The 20,153-nt window shown below is 46.9% G+C and overlaps 2 protein-coding genes across 3 annotated transcripts; one reads left to right on the forward strand and one right to left on the reverse strand.

Moving 5' to 3' along the window:
* Positions 1–7,129: 7,129 nt before the first annotated feature.
* On the reverse strand, positions 7,130–13,333 carry zfp90 (ZFP90 zinc finger protein). The gene is made up of 4 exons (XM_004919049.4): positions 12,942–13,333; positions 10,577–10,680; positions 10,187–10,285; positions 7,130–9,519 (listed from the first exon to the last, which is right to left on the reverse strand). Exons 2-4 carry the CDS (start codon positions 10,644–10,646, stop codon positions 8,849–8,851), a joined length of 840 nt encoding a protein of 279 aa, XP_004919106.1. The 5' UTR covers positions 10,647–10,680; positions 12,942–13,333; the 3' UTR covers positions 7,130–8,848.
* Positions 13,334–13,395: 62 nt separating this feature from the next.
* LOC101731927 (gastrula zinc finger protein XlCGF26.1-like) lies at positions 13,396–19,872 on the forward strand. Of its 2 annotated transcripts, none has more exons than XM_031904236.1 (5): positions 13,396–13,880; positions 15,504–15,596; positions 15,713–15,808; positions 17,069–17,158; positions 18,311–19,872. In XM_031904236.1, exons 2-5 carry the CDS (start codon positions 15,521–15,523, stop codon positions 19,801–19,803), a joined length of 1,755 nt encoding a protein of 584 aa, XP_031760096.1. In that variant the 5' UTR covers positions 13,396–13,880; positions 15,504–15,520; the 3' UTR covers positions 19,804–19,872. The 2 variants fall into 2 exon arrangements, with proteins under 2 accessions (XP_031760096.1, XP_031760095.1); XM_031904235.1 differs by having other exon boundaries at positions 13,399–13,880; positions 15,698–15,808.
* The last annotated feature ends 281 nt before the right edge of the window (positions 19,873–20,153 follow it).

Consider the following 20,153-nt stretch of genomic DNA (forward strand, 5'->3'; position numbering starts at 1 on the left):
GAATCAGCAGAGCATTAAACAGACAAATACTGCTTCCCAATAGCAAGTACATTTACAAATTAAAAACTATAGAGAGAGTTTATAGTTATAAGCTGCTTAGAATTGTATTATCCTTAGCCAAAGGGGAGGCAGGGCAGAAATATCCAAAGAGAAATGGGACTGATCCAAGATGGTGTCTGTTTATTGGCTGTCAGATGTTTCTGCCCCCCCCCCCCCCCCGCGCATGGCAGTGCCAGTGTAAAAGGATGCGGGCAGCCTCTGGCCTGTCACCATCCCACCCCCCAATGATACTACCCCAACCCTGACGCCACCACCCCACACACAGCCCAGCCTTTGCGTATTCTGTATTTATATCCCTAGTGGGCAGGATGCATGGGTGTGCTCAGGGCCTGAGAGGGTACAACAGGGCCTGCATTAATGCCTAGTACAGGGCTGTGGATGCAAGTCCAAGGTAGGGGCATGCCTGGGGTTGCCACCTCACCCCTTTTAATGTTGACCACATATTAAATCCACATGGCTAATTAGCAATTAATTTAGACAAATGCTGCATATAAATCAGTACAGTCTGCAGAATGCCTCTCAATTACTTGGTAATTAGCCGCAAAAAGTGGGTAGACGTCCTGCCGTAGCTTCCAATGTATTGTGTAGGTACTCATCCACAGGTAGCAGTCCCCGTGCTGGCTGTATATTTTACAATTATAATTACAAGAACCCGGAGAGTACGCTTATTTGCAGTGAAACAGTGTAGATTTATTGAGACATCTTTTTTAGCACTACATGTTTCGGCTAAACAGCCTTCCTCAGGTGCATATAAAAGTGAACATAGCAAAGGAAATAAATACCCTACACCCACCAACAAGTTGCACCAGCTCCACAGTGTGGCCAGGTGTATGAGTTTTCAGGGAAAGAAATTGTACTGCCATCTAGTGGCCTACTAACAATGTAACACCTTAGAAGTAATATATAATTCTTTAGTTAATTCATAGTACGGCAACAATGTATTCAGTATTTGGTAACAGTGTCTACAAACAGTGATTTATATCGTATTCGCAACATTTTATACAAGGAAAGAAAGGCTTCTCCTACCGGACGCCAATTAGGTAGAGAGATAGTTCTTTTCTGAAATAAGTCCATCATGCAAAAGTTCATTGCTGTAAGGATGAAAGGTATATTGTTATAGGAAACATTTAAAGCTTAGGGCCTCATTCATACCCAATGGTTCCAATGTGTCTAATGTATGAATCCATTTTGCCTCGTTTTGTAACAGTAAGCGTGTTCTATCTCCTCCCCTCCTTGGGACCATTACATCCTCTAAGACCAGCCAGCGTAATGTTGCTGATGTATGTTTATGTAAATAGAAATGCTTGCCCACGGGTGTTTGTGTTTTCTTTTTTTCTGGGTCGTAAATGGTTATAGAATATTTATGTTCACGTATTCGTATTTTAACAGGTCTGGCTGTCTGACCTACATACATCTTTCCACATGGGCATTTAAGGGCATATACTACCGATTCAGAGTTACAGGTGTAATACCCTTTAATGGGGATCTTATGTCCCTTGTGTGGGTGTGTTACAGAGTCCCCTTTGATGATAGAGTTGCAATTACCACACCCCAGACATGGAAAGGTACCATGTTTTGGGGGGCCAAAAAAACGGGTTCGTGTCTCTTTGCCCTGAAGGTCTGATTTTACCAGTTTGTCCGCTAAATTACTTCCTCTCTTGTAGGAAAATAATGGTGGCGTTTTACAGAGTCTGACCAATGTTGGGTCTTTTTGTACAATAGACCAATGGTGCAGGATCAGCTTCTCAGGTCGTTTACTTAAAGGGCCATATTGGCTAACGAATGGTATTTGTAACTGTGATGGGGTATTATCTATTTTCTTTTTAAGTAGACTGTTTCTATCAATTTTTTGTACCTCATCTCTCAATTTGCAAAGCATTACCTTATCATATCCTTTCTCTGCAAACTTCTTTATAAGTTTGTTTGCACTCTGTGTGTATCTTAGGTTGTCTGATGCAATGCGTCCTCACAGTTATACACCCACGAGTACCAGTACTTTACCTTTTGCCCAAAATTCACAAAAATTTGGAACACCCACCTGGGCGCCCGATTGTATCAGGGGTAGGATCAATCCTACAACCACTCTCCCAATTTATGGATGTGTATTTACAAGAGATTGTAAAATTCATACCCCAATGCCTTTGTGACACTACTGACTTTCTCTGCAAATTGCAGGACATAGGGCAAATTTCCCCTAACTGGATGCTGTGCACCATAGATGTACAGTCACTATATACATCTATACCACACGAAGAAGGCATGCATTATATTGAAGAAGCATTACTCAATAGTCATACTCCACATTCAATGATATTTTTCCTTATGGAATTATTATCCTTTGTGCTAAAATATAACTACTTCCGTTTTGAAAAGGAGTTTTACGTCCAAGTGCAGGGCACGGCCATGGGCAGTAATCTGGCACCTAGTTATGCCAACATCTTTATGGATTATCTGGAACGTGTACTGATACTCCAGAATCCATTATATAGAGAATCTATACATTGTTATTTCAGATATGTGGACGACATCTTTATAATCTGGAAATCAGGGGAAATACAGTTGAATGAATTTCTTAATTACATTAATTCACAACATGGCTCCATTAAATTTACAGCGGATTACAGCATTGACACTATACACTATCTTGATGTGCAGGTGTCTAATAAAGAGGGGTATATTGTAACTGATCTTTTCTCTAAACCTACGGAGAGAAATAATATCCTCAGACCGGATAGCTATCATACACCAAATACCATCAAGGGGATACCAAAAGGGCAGTTCTTACGCATAAGACGCATTGCATCAGACGACCTAAGATACACACAGAGTGCAAACAAACTTATAAAGAAGTTTGCAGAGAAAGGATATGATAAGGTAATGCTTTGCAAATTGAGAGATGAGGTACAAAAAATTGATAGAAACAGTCTACTTAAAAAGAAAATAGATAATACCCCATCACAGTTACAAATACCATTCGTTAGCCAATATGGCCCTTTAAGTAAACGACCTGAGAAGCTGATCCTGCACCATTGGTCTATTGTACAAAAAGACCCAACATTGGTCAGACTCTGTAAAACGCCACCATTATTTTCCTACAAGAGAGGAAGTAATTTAGCGGACAAACTGGTAAAATCAGACCTTCAGGGCAAAGAGACACGAACCCGTTTTTTTGGCCCCCCAAAACATGGTACCTTTCCATGTCTGGGGTGTGGTAATTGCAACTCTATCATCAAAGGGGACTCTGTAACACACCCACACAAGGGACATAAGATCCCCATTAAAGGGTATTACACCTGTAACTCTGAATCGGTAGTATATGCCCTTAAATGCCCATGTGGAAAGATGTATGTAGGTCAGACAGCCAGACCTGTTAAAATACGAATACGTGAACATAAATATTCTATAACCATTTACGACCCAGAAAAAAAGAAAACACAAACACCCGTGGGCAAGCATTTCTATTTACATAAACATACATCAGCAACATTACGCTGGCTGGTCTTAGAGGATGTAATGGTCCCAAGGAGGGGAGGAGATAGAACACGCTTACTGTTACAAAACGAGGCAAAATGGATTCATACATTAGACACATTGGAACCATTGGGTATGAATGAGGCCCTAAGCTTTAAATGTTTCCTATAACAATATACCTTTCATCCTTACAGCAATGAAATTTTGCATGATGGACTTATTTCAGAAAAGAACTATCTCTCTACCTAATTGGCGTCCGGTAGGAGAAGCCTTTCTTTCCTTGTATAAAATGTTGCGAATACGATATAAATCACTGTTTGTAGACACTGTTACCAAATACTGAATACATTGTTGCCGTACTATGAATTAACTAAAGAATTATATATTACTTCTAAGGTGTTACATTGTTAGTAGGCCACTAGATGGCAGTACAATTTCTTTCCCTGAAAACTCATACACCTGGCCACACTGTGGAGCTGGTGCAACTTGTTGGTGGGTGTAGGGTATTTATTTCCTTTGCTATGTTCACTTTTATATGCACCTGAGGAAGGCTGTTTAGCCGAAACATGTAGTGCTAAAAAAGATGTCTCAATAAATCTACACTGTTTCACTGCAAATAAGCGTACTCTCCGGGTTCTTGTAATTATACTTGGTAATTAGCAATGCAGAATGTGACCAGTATTAAAGTTTTGTTTCGGACTGATTTATTGAGAAATTCCCCCAAACCCCCACTAGCCCCGCCCATCTGTGCCACTTCCTGCTGCCTCCTTTCCCAGGCTGTGCAGGGGGGCAACACTGTAGGATAGGAACCAATCAGCAGCTAGGCTGACCTGATAGGGAACTGAAGCCTGTCTGTGCTTGTGTGAGTGCAGGGCTGTGATTGGCTCTCCCCCTCCTACTGTGCTTCTGGCAGGGACCGTTAGGACACGCCCACCCCTCATGTGAAACCCAGACAGGGACCTGAGAGGATCTATAGGGAGCTCCAATAAAGGGGCCATTGTTACAGATAGGGTTAATGTTTAGCCCAAAGGGAAACCAGCACCGGATATTATTCATAATTGCCTACAGGGTTAGGGGTTTTCCCATTTATCCAATATGTCTCCTTTAATGGGGTGAGGTGGCAACCCTAGGCATGCATGTGGATGGCCATGGGCCTCCTTCTATCAGATGGAACCCCTGGGGTAAGTTTTATTAAGAACAAAAACATGGCACTTCCATCTGTTTTTGCTAGGAATGTAACAATTCTGGATTTGGTTGGGGGTTCCGGCGAATCCTTAGAGCTAAACTACATGTGAGATTTTGATCAGGTTTTCACACAACAGCAAGCAGAAGCATGAGATTTGTAATCTGATCCCCACGGCTGTAATGCAAGTTGGATGGAGACTTTGGTTCATGCATCTCCATCCGACAGACAATGTATTTCAATGGGGAAAAAGTCTGTAAAAGCTTCTGTGTAGTTTGCACCTTAGATTTTACTATCAGCTCAATATTTTTTGACCCAAGGCGATAAGGACAGGGCTGTGCTGCGTCCTGAGGCTTCTCTCTGTATCGAGCACTGTGTATTTCCTCCAAAGAGCAACCCTCTCCCACCTACTATATAAAACTCCACAAGAAGAGGTCACCATGCATCGGGACCAATAGGAAACTGTTACTGCCTTGGTCCAGGAACCAAATAGGGGATTTCCCAAACCGGTAGGGGAGTTGACCGGGTTGGTGGGTTACCACACTGAGGAGTTGCACCCAGGAGCTAGCAGCACACACTTTATTAAATGATTCTAACAGAAGCCATTAGCTGCACACACTTTCTGCAACTACCAAGTCCCTATTTTAGCCAACTCCTACACAGGTCTGAAGCAGTGAGACCTCTAGTGACTGAATCTTCAACTGAAGGTTGAACTGAAGAAGCTGCTCGGATGAGTAGTGAAACACCTTCAATGATTACCAGTTGCTTGAGATTTACTTATACTGGATATACCATGACCTGGATGAATGAAATCCCTCATAGTCATAGGACACACGTGCTACTCATCTGTAACACATGGGCCAGATGGTGGGATTTCTAAAAACCCTACGTGTCCCATAAGGAGACAAACCCCAAGAGTGTCAACGCTTCCGAAGGCCATTATTGTACAATGCAGAGACTGGCATAATGGGAATGCCACATGACACCACATTTAAAAGAGGCTCTTTATTAGTACCTGCTGGTCACTTCCTGTGCTGCCTTTAGGACTGAAGGTCTCCATACATAACGATCTTTCCTGCAACCATTGGGACATTCCCCACATTGATGTGCAAGGCTGAATCTAAAGATATGGAGGTAGAAACAATACGGATTCTACCTCTACCTGCCCATTCAGCCCTAAACGTAGATTTTGCTCGGGGGCCTTCATTGGCGCCTTATCAAAATCTTTTATTGTGCCCAATCAATGAGACGTCCGGTATCCGCAGCCTTTGCAATATCCGTCTCCCCATTAATCTGCCATACACGCACCGAATATCATACGAAACAAGGTTTCATACTATAATATCTGTGCGTGTACGGCCGGCTTTAGGGTCCTCCATCTCATACACATTTTTACTTCACATCATGTTCGTGATGAAATACATTTAGAGTCCAATTAGTAAAAATATAATGCAGAACCTGCCCGTGGATAATGAAACCAGGTCAGGGTTTTCTATATACATGTTACTTACCTACCACAGAAATGGAACCCACCTTGCTCTTTGTTTCAGTGCCGTGACCCTCGGTGTCCGATTCTCCACTCTCTGATTTCACTTTAGGGCGTGTGGGGACCATGGCAGGGGTCCCTTGGGAGGGTGCGTAGCCCCTGCAGTGGCAGCCCTGGTGGGCCCTGCAGTCTGACCCTGCATATCTAGCTCTGAGAATCCTGCTAATAAGGAATAGGAGTAAATTGGGGGCCTAAATAAGACATGTTGGATAAATACGGTCCCTGACTGTGTTTCAAATTAGCGATGGGTGTGTCCTAACTAGAGATCATTCCAAAACATTTTTATAAGCACAATCCATCTATATTTAGGAGTATAATTCACTGGTACATTCTTAATTTTCACATGATATGTCTCCTTTAAATAATATCATATGCTGGGGTTTAAAGGGCACCTGACAGCTTTCAGCACCTTGGACTGCAAGATGCCAGCCAATTAGCAGCTAGGATCTGACAGGAACTGTAGCCATTCTTTGACTGTGTGACTACAGGGCTGTGATTGGCTCCCCCCCTCCTACTGTGCTTCTGGCAGGGACTGTTAGGACACGCCCACCCCTCATGTGAAACCCAGACAGGGACCTGAGAGGATCTATAGGGAGCTCCAATAAAGGGGCCATTTTTATAGATAATTTTATTATCTATAAAAACCGGATGGAGCAGAAACAGGAAGAAACATCTCTTCAATATACTTTAATTACAAAATCTGTACAAGTTTTTATAAACTGTTTACATTTTGTAATTAAAATATACTGTTGAGTGCCGTGCATTGTCCTGCTGTGCTGTGTGCATAAGTACTGCTGTATAAATATATAAAAATACATCTAGAGACCAATACAAACACACACATATATTGCTCAGAGTACAAAGCAGCATTGCTGTTCCTGATTAAAATAGAAGAGCAGTGTGTTTATTTGCAATAAGTGTAGGTTGCGACACAGTATCAGATAATCAGTCTGTGCATCAGGTACATGGAGAGTAGGGCGATTATGTGGCGCAGAAGCAAGGGGGAGCACACAGAATTCTCTGTTCTGCATTAAGGAATATTTGAATCCTGCATTCCCAGTCCTGTAGCACTAAAAAGCCTTGATTTGTACAGAGCCCCCTTTGGATAATATAAATAAAATAGGGTGCAGATTCAGCATGGGGAAAGGGGAAGGAGCTGCCACTAATTCCTAATACAGATGCAGTTTTGGCATCCATAAACTGGCAGGGTGTGCCAGGCTTACTGGGCATGATTCAGTGTCGGACCGGGGCACCAAGGGGCCAACCAGAGAACCCCATATTCAGGGCCCGCCAACTGGACTCCTAAAATGTGCTGAGAAAATCCCTGATATCCCCACATTTCAGAGATTCATCCAAATCGAACTGATTCACATAGACAAGAAGGCACTGTTATTCAAAACAATTTGCCCACGAGATGCTAGTTCACTGGGAAATAGTTTATACATAGGGGTACACTATACTAATTCCAAGTGTTGTGTTTGTTGTGTTATTGCTGTAAGCTGCGTAAGTGCACAGAGCAATACAGGTAGGGTCATTTAGAAATACTGGGCAAATCTGATGGTTGCTACGAGTTACTGCTTTACCGTTGGAAATAAAAAAAAAAACACAGCACCTGGAAAAAAGTGTTAACGCTCTGTGCTATAGAAAGGAAAAAGGTATAATGGATAATGCCTGAAAAACAATAGTTCTCAATGGAAGTGGGAGCTGTAGAATGTAGCAGCTGAAGAGTCTCGGCTGGAAGGTCCCTGGTCACTGGACAGCCTGTAGCAGGAAATGTAGGGAGCAGGGTCAGACTGGGCCGAAGGGACACTGGGAAAAATCCCCCTGTCCCAGACCCAATCCCAGCCTGCCCTGCCCATTGCTCCCCCACTGAGCTCCTCCCCTGATTGTGGCAAAAATAGGTATAAAGTGCACTTGTGGGGGGAGGGGCAGGTGGCGAGGCCCCAGAGGGAGAGTGGGCCCCAGTGTGACTTGCACACCCCAGTCCGACCCTGGTAGGAACCAAACTCCAATCTCTGGATCCATTTCCTACACCAACAATGTCCTGCTGCCCAGTAAGCCTAAAGGCCCAGTAACTATCAGGAAACAAAAGGGCCCTAAAAGTATTTTCACCTAATCGGCACTTTGTACATTTGGCACCATTTCCAAAAAGCATGATTATTTTTTGTTTTAATTCCTTGCCTCTCCGCCACCACCATTGCCTGCCATGTTCTCCTGTGGGAAGCCACGAGAGGTAACTTGCTGATCTTGTACAATTGCTATTCTCCTCACAAGCAATGTATCATCCAAACAATGTATCATAGCCCTTAGGCTCCGCTGAACAGGCTGGGCGGGGCTTTGACAACAAAGATGGCTGAACACCGCATAGCTGATAAAACACTGCAGTGCAATACAGGGCTTGACAGAAAAGCTTTTTACCTGTACAGGATAGAAATACCCAGCATGTCAGAGTAAATAAAAACAATTCATTCTTGTTGTTACTGGTCCTGTAATGTCCGTCAGTATTGCTCAGTATTATAAATAACGCCTTTCTTCGGACCCCTTGGTGACTGCGACTGTCGCTCATCACACCCAAACTTTCCCAGTACCTAAGTGCTTTCTGCATGAGTCTGTTTGTGCTTTTTGAGGCTGCTCTTTGTAGAAAACCCTTCTCCGCACTCCGGACAGCTGAATGGGTTCTCCCCGTGAAGCTTCTGGTGAGACTGCAGGTTGCTCTTCTTCAAGAAGCGCCTTCCGCATTCGCCGCACTTGAACGGTTTCACCCCCGTGTGCGTTTTCCTGTGGCTGTTGAGGTTGCTCCGCTGAGCAAAGCATTTCCCGCACTCTGTGCACTGGTAGGGTTTTTCCCCGGTGTGCACAAACTCGTGGATCTGCAGAGCATATTTAGTGCTGCAGAACTTGCCACAGAATCGACAGTTGAAGTTTTTGACCTCGGGCTGTTTTTGGCTGACGGCGGTATCCTCGTTCCAGTTGAGTGAGCAGTTGTGGGCAATAAGGTCGCTGGTCACGGAGAAGCATTTGCCACATTTCCCACAGATATATCCCAGTACTTCGGCGGTTCCCAAGGCCTCCCCCTTACTTGTGCCAGACTCGCATTCGGCATTGGTTGAAGCTTTGTGCAGTGCCCCAGGCCCCTGCATTGGATCATTGCCTCTATCCAACATATCTGAGCAAACATCCATATCCGACAAGCTCTTGTGCCTTAGCCAAGGTCTAGGGGCTTCAGAGTCCTGACTTTCCTCGTCATTTAGCCAAGTCACTAACAAAACAAAAGAGACAAGCAACTTCAACCCAAAAATGAATACAATTTATTAGTTATACACAATGCTTTATCTTATGGGCGACCTCATCAGCCTAGGGGATCTTTGCCCCTCATCCCATGAATCGATCACAATTGTTTCCTTCTTATGACTCAGTAATTAAAATGCAATGATTGGTTCAGCCTAATAATGTCCACCTATCCCTATTCTAATAACAAAGTCATTAGAGCAGCCTGAGAAAATCCACATCCAAAGCTTTCCCCATTGATATCTGACCAGAACCAGATCAGGTATTGGTCAAGCAAACTCTAATTTTAACAGTATTTACTTACCCCTATCAGAAAATGCATCTGCCCCACTTCCTTCCACATGATGCCCAGTGGTTCCTGTCCTACTGTGCCGCCGGCCCCCCTGCACAGCCTGGGAAAGAAGGCAGCGGGAAGTGGAACAGATGGGCTTAGCATCTCTTGGGTTAAATAATGCACTGGCACATTGTTTACTCTTGTTTATATATATATAAAGAGAGAGAACTACACAATTAGTTGGTGCTGACCTAGTAATGAAGTCTTTCCTTAGCCTTGCAGCTGTTTCATTGCCTCTGGCTGCTTCCCCAGGCTGTGCAGCCCCTCCCTGAAATCCAGCTACATGGAACAATACATTACTTACCCCCATCGGCACTTCCCATTGGGTTAAGGTGATCTTCGGATTCTGGGGGTTCATCTTTTATTTGGACTTGTATTATTTCAGGTTCAACCTTTGGGACACCTAACGAGAATTGGGAAATGGTGAGCGCCCCCTATCTCTGGGCAGAAAGAAAATATATACATTTTGGGCAAAACATATCTGTTCTACAATGTGTCCCTTTAGTATCTGGATGTGTGTATGTATCTATATGAGCAACACATATACAGTAGATAGCCACATAACGTTCCCCAATAACTTGCTTTGTTGCTTTTATCAAAGTGACCAATCTACCCACTAATCTACCCACTGGCACACAAAAAATAGATGCCCATAAATTGAACCTTTGGTTCTGAAGGTTCACCGGCTACTTACGCCACTGGCTCCCTGTCCCATTTTCACCCTCCTTTTTATGATCCTCGCAGTTTGGTTCCTTTTTCTGCATACTGCTGTGTGAAGTGGCCGAGCCAATGGGAAGCCTACCAATAAAAAGAAGAAGGAGTCATGGGACTGTAATATTATTATTAAACGCAGGGTCGGACTGAGCCTCCGGGTCACCGGGATAATACCTGGTGGGCCCCAGCAGCCCAGAGCCGACTTTGTTGCAGTTTCTCTTTGCCAGCGATGTCCTCCTGATGCGTTTCACATACACACATTCAGGGGAGGACGTCGGGCGGGGAGCCCTGCAGGCGTTAGGGGTGCGCGGGGTCCCAGGGCGGTAATCCCGGTGGGCCCTTCACCCCCCCCACTCCGACCCTGATTAAACATAGCAAAGGTTATGTGAATACGGCCACCTACCTACTCACAAAGTTGGTGAAGACACACTCACTATTTATTTGTAACAAACCAGGGAGCATCTATGGGGAGCTCCAAAAAGGGAGTTATTTTTTTAAAGGAGACATATCCTATAAAAATGATGAATGTACCAGGGAATTATATTCCTCTAGATATAGAAGGATTGTGCTTAAAGTTGTGTTTCTGACTGATTTATTGAGAAATTCCCCAAAACCCCCACTAGCCCCGCCCATCTGTTCCGACGGCACTGTAGGATAGGAACCAATCAGCAGCTAGGCTGACCTGATAGGGAACTGAAGCCTGTCTGTGCTTGTGTGAGTGCAGGGCTGTGATTGGCTCTCCCCATCCTACTGTGCTTCTGGCAGGGACCGTTAGGACACGCCCACCCCTCATGTGAAACCCAGACAGGGACCTGAGAGGATCTATAGGGAGCTCCAATAAAGGGGCCATTGTTACAGACAGGGTTAATGTTTAGCCCAAAGGGAAACCAGCACCGGATATTATTCATAATTGCCTACAGGGTTAGGGGTTTTCCCATTTATCCAATACGTCTCCTTTAAAGGAGACATATTGGATAAATGGGAAAAAAATGTAATTTTGTAGGCAATTATGAATAATATCCGGTGCTGGTTTCCCTTTGGGCTAAACATTAACCCTATCTGTAACAATGGCCCCTTTATTGGAGCTCCCTATAGATCCTCTCAGGTCCCTGTCTGGGTTTCACATGAGGGGTGGGCGTGTCCCTGCCAGAAGCACATTAAGAGGCGGAGAGCCAATCACAGCCCTGCACTCACACAAACACAGACAGGCTTCAGTTCCCTATCAGGTCAGCCTAGCTGCTGATTGGTTCCTATCCTACAGTGCAGGGTACGGAGGGCCGCCGGCTCCCCAGCTCATCCAGAGAATTCAGCCAGCAGGAAGTGGAACGGATGGGCGGGGCTAGTGGGGTTTTTGTGGAATTTCTCAATAAATCAGTCAGAAACACAACTTTTTAAAGCACAATCCTTCTATATCTAGAGGAGTATAATTCATTGGTACATTGTTATTTTTTTGGATATGTCTCCTTTAAGGTATGATCCTTTATATGTCCAAATTTATAACTGGCTCTGTGTATTATTCATCACTGCCTACATGATAAGAAAGATTTTTAAAAACACAGCATTCGCATTTTAATAGAGACAGCAGAATGACAGTTTGCTATGATCCTTGGGGTTTAACGGAGACATATTGGATAAATGGGAAACCCCTAACCCTGTAGGCAATTATGAATAATATCCGGTGCTGGTTTCCCTTTGGGCTAAACATTAACCCTATCTGTAACAATGGCCCCTTTATTGGGGCTCCCTATAGATCCTCTCAGGTCCCTGTCTGGGTTTCACATGAGGGGTGGGCGTGTCCTAACGGTCCCTGCCAGAAGCACAGTAGGATGGGGAGAGCCAATCACAGCCCTGCACTCACACAAGCACAGACAGGCTTCAGTTCCCTATCAGGTCAGCCTAGCTGCTGATTGGTTCCTATCCTACAGTGCCGCCGCCCCCCTGCACAGCCTGGGAAAGGGGGCAGCAGGAAGTGGAACAGATGGGCGGGGCTAGTGGGGGTATTTACAGAAATGTTCAATAAATCAGCCTGAAACACAACTTAAATCCCATTCCTTCTATATTTAGGTGAGTACAAGTCATTGTTACAATATTGTTTTTCAATATGTCCCCTTTCAGCCCAGGGGAAGAAGGTATCTAACCCAGTGCTCTAACAGCCTTTATTAAAGGGATAGGAGCCAATAGAGGGGTTGCTCTGTATCCCAGGGTGCAGTGTGGGAAGGAGACAGAGTTTATATACACCCTGTTTGGGACACATATAATTATATATATAAGGGGCCAAGGCTTGGGCATGCCACAAATTATAAGCCAAGTCCCCTAGGGTGGAACGAGTAACCTACCGTACCTACCGCTCTGGCACATAGGAAGGAAGTGCAAAGCATCAGGAAATGATTCCGTGTAGGTACCGAACAACCTATAATGTTGGGTTCCCAAGGAGCATGGCGACATCTAGCGATCATATTTGGGAATTGCTAATAGCGCCACTTTGGGAACACAACTAACAGTGACCTCTAGCGGTGGATTGTGAGAATTGAAAATGCACGGCAGCCGATCCCGCCCAAAACCGTCTCCGAACTGGTCCAGCGCTTGTCAATCAGCCACCAACCAGCGCTAAGGGCCCGCCTACAGGGGGCAGAGGGCGGGGGCAGAGCAATGGGTTCATAGTATTTCCACCTCAGGGCGATGGGGCACACACGGCAGCACCCCTGTACTCAAAGGTTGGACCCCCCCTGATTTTACCGTTCCCCCCACACACACAAATGTGTCCCTCAGCCGTATTGTTCGAGCCCCTCCCCCCACACTCCCTGCAGCTCCCCCGGCGCTTTATTGAGGGAGTGGAAACAATTGCCAAAGTGCTTTTAACCAACTAAATAGTAACAGTGCCCAGGCGGTGTGAGCGCTACCGGCAAATCCTGCCCCCGCACTCACGGCTCAGGTTCCACTGTAACCCCCCCCCCCCCAGATTTATTATATTGTATAGCCACGTGACAGGAATTTGGCGCAATGGCGGCGGCACGCCCACCTAGTGACGCCACAGAAGCGAAAGTAAGCCTTCATTTGATTGGCTCTCTGAATGTGAATTGATCCAAACTGACCGAATTGTGGAGAAAGTTGCACGTCCCTCCCCCAGGGAAGGCTGGAAGCACCGCCCACCGATACACAGATACAGCCTGAATAGAGCAGTGAGGGGCCGGCTGGGGATTGTGTCCTGTGTCCCTGTAACTCCCTCCCCTGTGTCCCTGGCATTGTCCCTCCCCTGCACTCACATCTCCAGCCTGGGCTACTGGGTAAGTGCTTTTCCCTCCTCCTCCTCCTCCTCCTCCTCCTCCCTGCACTGTCTGTGGGACTGGGGGTTAATCCCGCTGCAGGGGCTGATAGAGAGGGGCGGCTGTGGGACTGGGGGTTAATCCCGCTGCAGGGGCTGATAGAGAGGGGCGGCTGTGGGACTGGGGGTTAATCCCGCTGCAGGGGCTGATAGAGAGGGGCGGCTGTGGGACTGGGGGTTAATCCCGCTGCAGGGGCTGATAGAGAGGGGCGGCTGTGGGACTGGGGGTTAATCCCGCTGCAGGGGCCGATAGAGAGGGGCGGCTGTGGGACTGGGGGTTAATCCCGCTGCAGGGGCTGATAGAGAGGGGCGGCTGTGGGACTGGGGGTTAATCCCGCTGCAGGGGCCGATAGAGAGGGGCGGCTGTGGGACTGGGGGTTAATCCCGCTGCAGGGGCCGATAGAGAGGGGCGGCTGTGGGACTGGGGGTTAATCCCGCTGCAGGGGCTGATAGAGAGGGGCGGCTGTGGGACTGGGGGTTAATCCCGCTGCAGGGGCTGATAGAGAGGGGCGGCTGTGGGACTGGGGGTTAATCCCGCTGCAGGGGCTGATAGAGAGGGGCGGCTGTGGGACTGGGGGTTAATCCCGCTGCAGGGGCCGATAGAGAGGGGCGGCTGTGGGACTGGGGGTTAATCCCGCTGCAGGGGCCGATAGAGAGGGGCGGCTGTGGGACTGGGGGTTAATCCCGCTGCAGGGGCCGATAGAGAGGGGCGGCTGTGGGACTGGGGGTTAATCCCGCTGCAGGGGCTGATAGAGAGGGGCGGCTGTGGGACTGGGGGTTAATCCCGCTGCAGGGGCTGATAGAGAGGGGCGGCTGTGGGACTGGGGGTTAATCCCGCTGCAGGGGCTGATAGAGAGGGGCGGCTGTGGGACTGGGGGTTAATCCCGCTGCAGGGGCTGATAGAGAGGGGCGGCTGTGGGACTGGGGGTTAATCCCGCTGCAGGGGCTGATAGAGAGGGGCGGCTGTGGGACTGGGGGTTAATCCCGCTGCAGGGGCTGATAGAGAGAGGCGGCTGTGGGACTGGGGGTTAATCCCGCTGCAGGGGCTGATAGAGAGGGGCGGCTGTGGGACTGGGGGTTAATCCCGCTGCAGGGGCTGATAGAGAGGGGCGGCTGTGGGACTGGGGGTTAATCCCGCTGCAGGGGCTGATAGAGAGGGGCGGCTGTGGGACTGGGGGTTAATCCCGCTGCAGGGGCTGATAGAGAGGGGCGGCTGTGGGACTGGGGGTTAATCCCGCTGCAGGGCTGATAGAGAGGGGCGGCTGTGGGACTGGGGGTTAATCCCGCTGCAGGGGCTGATAGAGAGGGGCGGCTGTGGGACTGGGGGTTAATCCCGCTGCAGGGGCCGATAGAGAGGGGCGGCTGTGGGACTGGGGGTTAATCCCGCTGCAGGGGCCGATAGAGAGGGGCGGCTGTGGGACTGGGGGTTAATCCCGCTGCAGGGGCTGATAGAGAGGGGCAGTTTACTGATTGGATAAACCCCTCCCTGTACAACATGTATTTATTGCACTAATATCAGAGGGGGGGCTCCAGCGCAGCCCCACAGGCAGCTTTATATACATGACTTTTCTTTCTCTTTCTGCAGGGATTTATCCAGGGAGAATGGACGTGAAAGTGGAGAATGAAGAGAACCATCTGCCCACAATAAAGATGGAAGTAGATTCAGTTTTTGCGGATAGTAAGTCTTGTTATACAGTGGGGATCTCACTGGGGAGATATTCAGGGATTATTGGAAGGGTTGGTTGGTGCAGGGGGGGAGTCCCAGTAACCTGTTTCCAGTCTCCCATTACTCAGAGTCAGAGATTACGCAGATTCAGATAAAAGAGGAATGGGACTCTGATGACTGTGAGGACTCCAGGCCGGATTTCCCAGTTCCACTTACTGATGAAGGTAAGTAGCCAGAGTGCGGCGGTAACTATATATGTCACATGACATTACGGCTTAGTATTGGTGTATGTGAATACATAGAAATCCATGTGATTGGAATGTTTTAAAGGGCTGCTATTTATCCATCTCCCAGTCTGAACCCTGTTAACTTTTAGTTTGTTATAGAATGGCTAATTCTAAGCAGCTTTTCAATTGGTCTTCATTTTTTCTTTTTTTTTATAGTTTTTGAATTATTTGCTTTCTTCCCCCTGACTCTCTTCAGCTTTCAAGTGGGGGGGGGGGGGGGGGGGGGTCACTGATCCTGGCGTCCAAAAGACAAATGCTCTATGAGGCTACAATTTTATTGGCATTGCTACTTTTTGTATTGCTCATTTTTATATTAAAGGAGACATATTGGATAAATGGGAAAACCCTAATTTTGTAGGCAATTATGAATAATATCCGGTGCTGGTTTCCCTTTGGGCTAAACATTAACCCTATCTGTAACAATGGCCCCTTTATTGGAGCTCCCTATAGATCCTCTCAGGTCCCTGTCTGGGTTTCACATGAGGGGTGGGCGTGTCCTAACAGTCCCTGCCAGAAGCACAGTAGGAGGGGGAGAGCCAATCACAGCCCTGCACTCACACAAGCACAGACAGGCTTCAGTTCCCTATCAGGTCAGCCTAGCTGCTGATTGGTTCCTATCCTACAGTGCCACCGCCCCCCTGCACAGCCTGGGAAAGGAGGCAGCAGGAAGTGGAACAGATGGGCGGGGCTAGTGGGGTTTGGGGGAATTTCTCAATAAATCAGTCAGAAACACAACTTTAAGCACAATCCTTCTATATCTAGAGGAGTATAATTCCCTGGCACATTCATCATTTTTATAGGATATGTCTCCTTTAAAACCGTCTCCTAAAAATCAGTAACTGGTTGCTAAGGTAATTTGGACCCTAGCAACCAAATAGCTGCTGAAATTCCAAACTGGAGAGCTGGTGAATATAAAGCTGAGTAACCCACAAATAATAAAAAAATTAAGACCAACTGCAAATTGTCTCAGTATATTACTCTCTACATTATACTAAACGTTAATCTAAAGGCGAACAACCCCCTTTAACCCAGTAGTTGCCAAACTACAACAGGACTTCTTTTCCATATAAACAGACCTTTATTTAACTCTGCAGTCTTCCCTGCAGTTGGCCCTTTCAGGGGGGGATTATATGAAGCAGTTTTGCAGGTTTGTAGCCGACTTTTTTTTTAGTAAATGTTATATTTTCTTTTTCTCAGGGTCCCCGGGGATTTGGCAGAGGGAAGTGAAAGCAGAGAATGAAGCACTTCGTCTCGGGCAGATGAACCTCAGCGCTGAGGGGGATCCCAGTAAGTACAGGAACCATCTGTTTATATAAAGGCAGTGCCAGTTCCCTCACCCCTGTCACAGAGCTTGGAAAGGAAAGCAGAGAGTAATGTCAGTAATGTGTTGTTATAGACACAAAGTGTGCAGCGCTGTACCTGCTCCGTATCGGCTTCAGCTGCACGTGCTCAGTGGGGAAGCTTTAGTGGCACGAGATGGAGCCTTTCCGCCCTGCTGCGCTGCTCTGTTTTCTTCCATCAGGCAAAGAAAATTGTGTGAATTTTGGGGTGTCTAGAAATTCTACTTTTATGCAAGGTTTTCATTATCCATGGAAATGGGAAAACCCCTAACCCTGTAGGCAATTATGAATAATACCCGGTGCTGGTTTCCCTTTGGGCTAAACATTAACCCTATCTGTAACAATGGCCCCTTTATTGGAGCTCCCTATAGATCCTCTCAGGTCCCTGTCTGGGTTTCACATGAGGGGTGGGCGTGTCCTAACGGTCCCTGCCAGAAGCACAGTAGGAGGGGGAGAGCCAATCACAGCCCTGCAGTCACACAAGCACAGACAGGCTTCAGTTCCCTATCAGGTCAGCCTAGCTGCTGATTGGTTCCTATCCTACAGTGCCGCCGCCCCCCTGCACAGCCTGGGAAAGGAGGCAGCAGGAAGTGGAATAGATGGGCGGGGCTAGTGGGGTTTTGGAGAAAGTGTAAATAAATCAGCTTGAACACTACTGTTTAAAGTCAATTCCTTCTGTATTTATATGAGTACAATTCATTGGCACAATATTGTTTTTCACACAATATGTCCCCTTTTAATTCTGCTTCAGAGTAATGGGAAATAAGTAGGGATGAACCAAATCCACAATCTTCGGATCCAGCCGAACCCTGAATCCTTTGCATACGCAACTATTTGCCCAAATATTTAGCAAATTAGTATAAAGAAGGGTTAAATAGAACGGTGTGCAAAGCGCATGGGAAAACATTTTTTTACTTCCGTGTTTGTGACCAAACGTCACATGATTCTAAGGATTCGCCCGAATCTAAATCCTGCCGAGAAATCCTGAACCAAATTCTGAATTCAGTGAATCCCTAGAAATGAGAAAATGCCGTTTTGAAAAAAAAAAATATATATATATATATTTATTCCTTCTACTTTTTTCTTCATCTTCTCCTAGAAACCAAGGAGGGAAATTTGTCTTCTGAAACTCAAAGCCCTTTAATGAACTCACAAGTGCCAGAAAGCGATGACCCGTGTGATGCTGCGAATACAACCCAGGGGCGGCTGCACGAAGGGGACGTGTCGTCGGGTTTTATCTGCGGTCACTGTGGGGTGGTCTGCTCTGAAAACGGGGATCTAGGCTCGCACCGATGCACCCAGCCTTGCACTGAGGAGAAACCCACGGCACAGAAACCTTTTCCCTGCCCCGAGTGTGGGAAACAATATGGCAGCAAGCGGAGTCTGCAAACCCACCAGCTGAGTCACACCGGGGAGCGGCCCTTCTCCTGCGCAGAATGTGGCAAAAGCTTCACAAGGAAATACAAACTCGTGAGGCACCAGATGATCCACAGAGGGGAGAAACCCTATTCCTGCTCCGAGTGTGGGAAGCGCTTCTCTCAGCTGGGGAACCTTTATTCCCACCAGAAGGTTCACACCGGGGAGAAACCCTATATATGCACAGAGTGTGGGAAAAGCTTCTCCCAGATAAACAACCTGTACACTCACCATAAAATTCATACGGGAGAGAAACCGTACTCCTGCCGGGAATGCGGGAAAAACTTCTCGCAAAGGAGCGGCCTTCTAGCCCACGAGAAAACCCACTTAGGGGAGAAACCATTCTCCTGCACAGAATGTGGGAAAAGCTTCTTTTTGAAGAGCCAGCTTCACAGTCACCAGAAATCCCATGCAGACGAGAAGGATTTCCCGTGCACAGAGTGTGGGAAGAGCTTCCCGTACAAGAGCGCTCTGCAGCAACACCAGATCACTCACTCCGGGGAGAAACCATTCACATGTTCAGAATGCGGCAAAAGCTTCTCCCTAAAGAGTCAACTTCACAGTCACCACAAAATTCACACGGGGGAGAAACCCTTTACGTGTGCAGAATGTGGGAAAAGCTTCTCCTATAAGAGCCACCTCCTCCAGCACGAGAAAATTCACACGGGAGAGAAACCGTTCGCGTGTACGGAATGTGGGAAAACGTTCTCTCGCAAGAAAAATCTTTCCATCCATCTGAAAATCCACACGGGGGAGAAACGATTCACCTGCACAGAGTGCGGCAAATGCTTCTTTAACAAGTTCACCCTAATGACTCACGGATTCATACACACGGGGGAGAAACCGTTCATCTGCAAGGAATGTGGGAAGAGCTTTACTCACAGCGGCAGCCTGTACAACCACCAGAAGGCACACACGGGGGAGAGACCTTTCTCCTGCTCCGAATGCGGGAAGACTTTCCATAGGAGAACTCAGCTTCAGAGACATCAGGTGATTCACAAGGGAGAGAAACCCTACGCCTGCTCCGAGTGCGGGAAACGGTTTTCTCAGAAGGGAACCCTCCATACGCATCAAAAACTCCACACGGGGGAATTGCCTTTTTCTTGCACAGAATGCGGGGAGTGTTTCCCCATCAAAAGCAGCCTTAATAAACACCAGAAAAGTCATACGGCTTAGTAAGGTTTCAGCAATAAACTGTAGCGCAGAGACTGCATTTACCCAATAAACAACATTTGCTCAGCAGTTGTTCTGCCCTATTTGTCCTGTGTTACCCCCCTCATCCCGCCTTTAGCTTCTGCTCTATGCCCCATCAGTGCCGTTTACTTTGACCAGCTCTTTCCAACAGTCGGATCTGTCCGTATGGGTTCTGCAAACCAGAAATTCCTTACTGTCGGCATGTGATCGCCATAGCCTTCTGTCTTATAGGAGACATATTGGTTAAATGGGAAACCCCTAACCCTGTAGGCAATTATGAATAATATACGGTGCTGGTTTCCCTTTGGGCTAAACATTAACCCTATCTGTAA

Source organism: Xenopus tropicalis, chromosome 6 (genome assembly GCF_000004195.4).
Source record: "Xenopus tropicalis strain Nigerian chromosome 6, UCB_Xtro_10.0, whole genome shotgun sequence".
Lineage (NCBI taxonomy): Eukaryota > Metazoa > Chordata > Amphibia > Anura > Pipidae > Xenopus > Xenopus tropicalis.